The 6,000-nt window shown below is 39.2% G+C and overlaps 1 protein-coding gene across 1 annotated transcript in view; it reads right to left on the bottom strand.

Moving 5' to 3' along the window:
• PTPRZ1 (protein tyrosine phosphatase, receptor-type, Z polypeptide 1) overlaps nt 1–6,000 on the bottom strand; it is a gene marked incomplete at its 5' end in the record, with an annotated part of 98,063 nt that overhangs the window by 40,223 nt on the left and 51,840 nt on the right. The window contains 2 exon segments of the mRNA XM_009870347.1: nt 4,628–4,754; nt 5,460–5,644. Coding sequence (XP_009868649.1) covers nt 4,628–4,754; nt 5,460–5,644 — 312 coding nt within the window.

A 6,000-nucleotide genomic window follows, 5' to 3' on the forward strand; every position in this document is an offset into this window, starting at 1 on the left:
CACCATCCAAAGTCTACACAAAGGAGGACGAGAGGGGAGATACATTCTTATTTTCCATTTCCTGTGTCAGCAAAAGTATGTAAGTAACACTGGTATTAACCACAGAACAAATTACTGCAGAACCTTCAGAGCTATACAGATGTCATCTAGAGAGTAAAGCACATGTTGAGATAGTTATTCAAAATCCAACTCTAATAGCAAACAAAAAATTGGTAAATCAAGGTTGACTATCAAAGCTGACTAGAACATTGTCTGCATGATTCCCTTAATTTTCAATGGACGTTGTGTAGCTGGCTCTCTTCAGCTTGGAGAAGAGGAGGCTGAAGGGTGATGTCATAAATGTTTACGTCAAGGGGGAGTGTCAGGGGGACGGAACCAGGCTCTTTTCAGCGACATCCAATGACAGGACAAGGGGCAATGGACACAAGCTGGAACATAGGAGGTTCCACAAAAATACTAGAAAAAACTTTTTCACTGTGAGGGTGACAGAGCACTGGCACAGGCTGCCCAGGGAGGTTGTGGAGTCTCCGTCTCTGGAGACATTCAAAACCCGCCCGAATGCGTTCCTGTGTGACCTACTGTAGGTGATCCTGCTCTGGCAGGGGGGCTGGACTAGATGATCTTCTGGAGTCCCTTCCAACCCCTGACATTCTGTGATTCTGTGATTCTGTAAATCACACAGGGCATCTGGTCACTTTCACCAAATGGAAACTAACAGGAAACAATTTTAATGCACACACACACAAAACAAAAGACTGCCACTCTGAACAGTTTAGAAAAACCTGAAGAGCAGAGGTCTCAACTCTCAGCATTTGCCCAATGTCATATCGCAGCTCCTGAGGCTTCCACAAGCGGAGGCAGAGAGCACGGCCTGAAAAAGGTCCTTCCTCTTACGAAGCACTGATGAGAACGAGAGGGTTTTAAGGAGAGGCCGAGGGAGCTGGGGGTGTTTAGCCTGGAGAAGAGGAGACTCAGGGGGGACCTCATCACTCTCTACAACTGCCTGAAGGGAGGGTGCAGTCAGGTGGGGGTCGGGCTCTTCTCCTGGGCAACCAGTGACAGGACGAGAGGGCACGGCCTGAAACTGCGTCAGGGGAGCTTTAGGTTGGATCTCAGGAAGCCCTTCCTCACGGAGAGGGTGCTCAGGCACTGGGATGCACTGCCCAGGGAAGTGGTGGAGTCATCATCCCTGGAGGGGTTTAAGGAGGGGCTGGATGTGGCACTTAGTGCCCTGGTCTGGCTGATGTGGTGGTGTTGGGGCATAGGCTGGACTTGATGATCTCAGAGCTCTTTTCCAGCCTCAATAATTTCATGATTCTGTGGTTTAGCCCTGGTCTGTGGATCGCGTGGAGGCTGCAGAGCCCTCCCTAGCCATGGAAGGCACCCACACAGGGTGGGCAGAAGGCACAAGAAACACTCCCCTCTCACAAGCATCTCAAAAGGAAGAGGCTAATATGATGGTTGTGAACTTTCTGACCACCAGATTTGCACTGCAAAAAGAACTTCCCTCATTAAAAGTGGCCACTCCAAGGGCAGAATTCTTCCCGGAAAAGGGCTCATCTAATGCTTCCCACATGACTCGTGCCTCACTTTAGTTCTTAGCATGAAGAATAATTGATCTGGAGGTGACTGTAATGAATTTCATCTTAACTAAACTGGCTTAATCAGAGTAATTCTTGAAAATGAAAGTTCTAGCTTATGCTTTATGTGAGTCAATTTTATTTCATGTCTTCAGGGCGAAGATAACTTTTCTTTCATAAATTCACAAGCAGGAGCTCCAAGAAATCCCCTTTTGCCTCAAGATCTATAAAGCAGATCACAAAACCAATTTGATGTTACACCTGTAATCAGCAAGTTGCTCTGAACAAATCTTTCTTGTTAGATATGTGCATTCTCATATCTCTGTTGTTTAATATTTTCAATACTAAAAGATTAAATACGAAAATATTTGCAAACTTGCAACAGTTAATTCATATGTAAATAATTAGTAGAAGTAAGTATGCAAATAAACAGTAATATTAGAAATTAATGGAAGTTTTTTTTGTATTTTAAAATTATATCCTGAGTTGAGATGGTATCTACAAAACTTATTTATAGAGGAAACCCATACACCCATAGGAATCATACTAACTACATGGGAGAGATTTTTTCCCTGAATTTTCCTCATGTAATGCTTTCAGATGTACCACTGTGGAAGTGTCAAAATAAAAGAGCACAAAGCACATTTAATAACTTTGTGACCATTTCAGATAGAAAGCATACAGAATGTTAATTATGATATTTCATTTTTATTTATAAACTTCCACCTCTTTTTTTTAACTTTAAAATATCCTTGAAATATTTGATTTGATCTGAAATAATCTTCCCCAATTTTGAAGCTTTCAGAAAACTAAAAGAAAAAATTTGCATAGACCTGAAGCTATTACATATTTTCAGAACTTCTCGAAATTTGAAAAAATAAACCCTAGGTGTTTTTACCATTCTTATATGCGGATTATTTAACTCTTCTCTTTACAATGCTTTATATAAAAACAAGAAAACTCAGGATAAGAATGTACTTACATATGTTAATTTGCTTTAATGCAACATTAAGGAGTCAAATGTTCAAATGACAGAAAACGCAGACAGTTACCCTAATCTGTTCATATTTTATACAGATATATCTTTACATTGTTATGCCTCCTGTGTATCCTTGCACTGTATTTTCTCATTTCTTTATCCAAACTAAATTAGTAGCGTATCTGTATAAAAAGGCACGAGAATATCAGATCTTCCCCCAGAATTTCTACATCTAACCCCTGCTGTGCCAAATCCTCTCATCTGAAAATGCAAACCTCAAGAGAAATTTCTGCCGAAATGTGTTTTCCAGCCCGTATTTCCAAAGCAAGGCCCTCACTCTTCATGCAAAGCTTTGCATGCCTTCAGCAGCATGGCAATGGGGAAGCCGCGACCAGGGGCTGTATCACACACCTCTCACTGTATCATCCTACCTCTCACTATTTGCCTGCACTCCTGGCTCTGCAGTTACCCAGCCCCAGGGCTCCTGTCTCCTTCCCTGCCTCTGCATCCACCTTTCCTTCCCAAGGGCGTGCTGGCACCCAGCAGGGAGGTGTGCAGCTCGTCCTTACAGCAGGGAGGTTTATCCTATGGATACTACCTGTGCTGGGATTTTGCTTCGCAATGTCTGTTTTCAAAGGTTTCAAAGCTCTGCAGCACTGCACTGACTTGGTTTGTTGAGCTGTTGTTTAATAACGACCACCCTACGCTGCTTATTTGTCACTCCATGTAGAAACGGATGGGGAGGGTACGTAGATGAACTCTCATCTGAGAAAATCCTTTAAACACAAACCCAGCAAATTCTGGAAAGGAAGCTGAGGAATATAGTATCGAAGAGGTAGATAAAGGATAAACAGAAAAGTGAAATGCCAGGCGGAATGTCAGGACATTGCCGTGGACTTCTTAGAAAACTGAAGAAATGGGAAAATTCTGGTAGGTATTAGCAAAATACTCCAAAAATGCATTCTACTTAATACATTGTGTTTGAGACAAATTAAATGTTTATTGAAAATTTGTATGTACTATACCTGAACCCGCATCTCCCTCCTTCAGACAAAAACATGCTATTACAAGCCTACTGCCATTACTAGTTCCTAATTCACGCAGTAGAAACTGTTGAGAAGCATATTTTTTCTTGATGTAAACCCTTGAAATGAAGAACTGACCTGTTTTCCCAAATACGTCACAACATTGCTAAGGAGTTTGCTGTAGCTAAACAGACTTAATGAAGTGCAAAATCGAACTTACAGAATCCATAAATAAACAAGAATCCAGGCCCTTAGATAAAAACATTCCTTGCATGATCAGAAAGTCTTTGATTTTCTCCTACGATTAATCACAGGGTTCTCAATTAAAAACATAGCTCTTGCTCACTTTGATAAGAGCTGAGTCTGATGCCAAAACTTCCACAGAATTTAAGGAATTATTAAGGACAAGATCAAGCTTCATGCTATAGTTTCTAATTATTTCATGTTTACCAGCAGGCGGAAGAAGTAAATCTGGCTGTGAAATCAGTAAGATTTGTTTGTTAGGCCTTTTGATTTTTTGCAAGGCAGCATTAAGAAGCAAGGGAATTCCATCACCACAAGTCCTTTTAAATCAAAATCCAAGTAATCATTAAGAAATCAAATTTCAAAATCAATTGATATAGACTCATAAGTCATATTGGGTTTGTATTACTTGTTTCTTTAATACTTTGGCCGTGTAATTAATACTGGGAGGATGCTTGAACCATAGAGAAATAATACCAAACATGGTTTTATTTCCCTACTTTATATTTTTAAAATATACACTTGTGAGATTTGAAATCAGGTAGGTGTTTTTCAGAATATTCTTGGGGTTAAAAAAATTAACATGCAGTCTTTCACAGGTAATGTTTACAAGGAATGGAGAATTACATCATGTAAAATATCAGTAGCAAAGAACATGCTGAAGGTTAACTGCAGAGATTTTGAAATTTCATTTTAGCGTATTTTGACAGTGGCACATTTTAACTGGTTTGCAAACAGACTACTTCTTCAAATACAGATTTTCAGCTAGAAGTAATCACTAAGCTTAAAAGACCACTTACCTGGGTCCTCTAAAGGCATATCAACAATGACTTGGTCACTGTATTTTCCATATAGACCATTAGAGCAAATAGCAACTATCTGGAGAACATAACTTGTATTGGGCAGCAGATTATTTAGAATAGCCCCCTAAAAGAAAAATGATGTTTAATCATTTACTTGCAAATAAGTATCAAACACTTGGAAATGTTAATTGTTTGTAACACATTTTTCATATGAACCATAAACCTCCTTTCTTCTAGAACTCTTAGGTATGGTTCCTATATCTGACAGTCACAAATGTTTTTCAGTCAACTTTAGAAAAAGGTTGTGAATTTTTACATGGAGAATACCAAGCTATAAAATTATTTGATGATGAACATTAGTTGAGACAACATTATCTGCTAAGTTATCATTCTTTAAAGAGCGTTAGATGAACAGATCACATTAGCAAAAGACCACAAAGCTGTAAACAGTAACTTAACATTTACAGCAGTATGATTGTACTGAATCTTATTAGTGAGCAATCAAGTACAGATCGCTATTAATTGCCTAAGGGTTTTATGGCTAAGGAGCTCTGGGGTTGACATGGTCACAAATTTTTGGGGATAGCATAGGCAAATTAGAACAGCAATCTGTGAAAGCCGCCTCTTTTCTGGGCAAGATAGGCTTTTTTTTTTTTTCAATTGTCTTTGTGGCTTTATAGCTCAGAATTGAAGTACAGCCTCTGTGAACTGCAGCCAAAATGCAATTTTTATTGATTCAGCTCCCACTACTATTTAAGCCCTTAAGATAATTTACAGTGAGTGCTTTGCTATCACCGCTTTGTATGAAACTTGAAGAGTTTACAGTTACCAAGTCCTGATACCCATCTGTCAGAAACTCATGCTTAGTCTGGTCTTCTCCATCCAACTGTTGATAAAAGACAGCAAATCTTTCAATTGTGGTGTCATATACAACCCGAGGTCTTTCCCATGTAACAAGAAGACTAGTATAATTCTTTGGATCAGATTGAACATTTTCAGGTTCTGAGCTGCAAACTGGAAGAAAGAAAAGAGGGAAGACGTTAAGCAGTACAAACGACTCATACTAAGATCTTGGGCCACATCCTGAGTAAATGAATGCAGATCATGCCTCAGTTTTAGTTTTCCATTAAAATACCCAAGATGCACTACAACCAGAACCAGTATTTTAACACTAAATTTTCAAAAGCAAGTTCATTTGAAGGCTGAGTTCCCTTTCTTACCCTTTTTATACCATAGATTATGAAATACTAATATTCAGGTCTCAAGTAATAAAATATAAACTGCTAAACATAAAGATCCATATATATGTCCTGGGGATGAAAAATTTCTATTACTCTGTCTTTACGAGTCTATCATACTGCACACTCTTT

Source organism: Apaloderma vittatum, unplaced genomic scaffold, assembly GCF_000703405.1.
Source record: "Apaloderma vittatum isolate BGI_N311 unplaced genomic scaffold, ASM70340v1 scaffold4695, whole genome shotgun sequence".
Taxonomy (NCBI): domain Eukaryota; kingdom Metazoa; phylum Chordata; class Aves; order Trogoniformes; family Trogonidae; genus Apaloderma; species Apaloderma vittatum.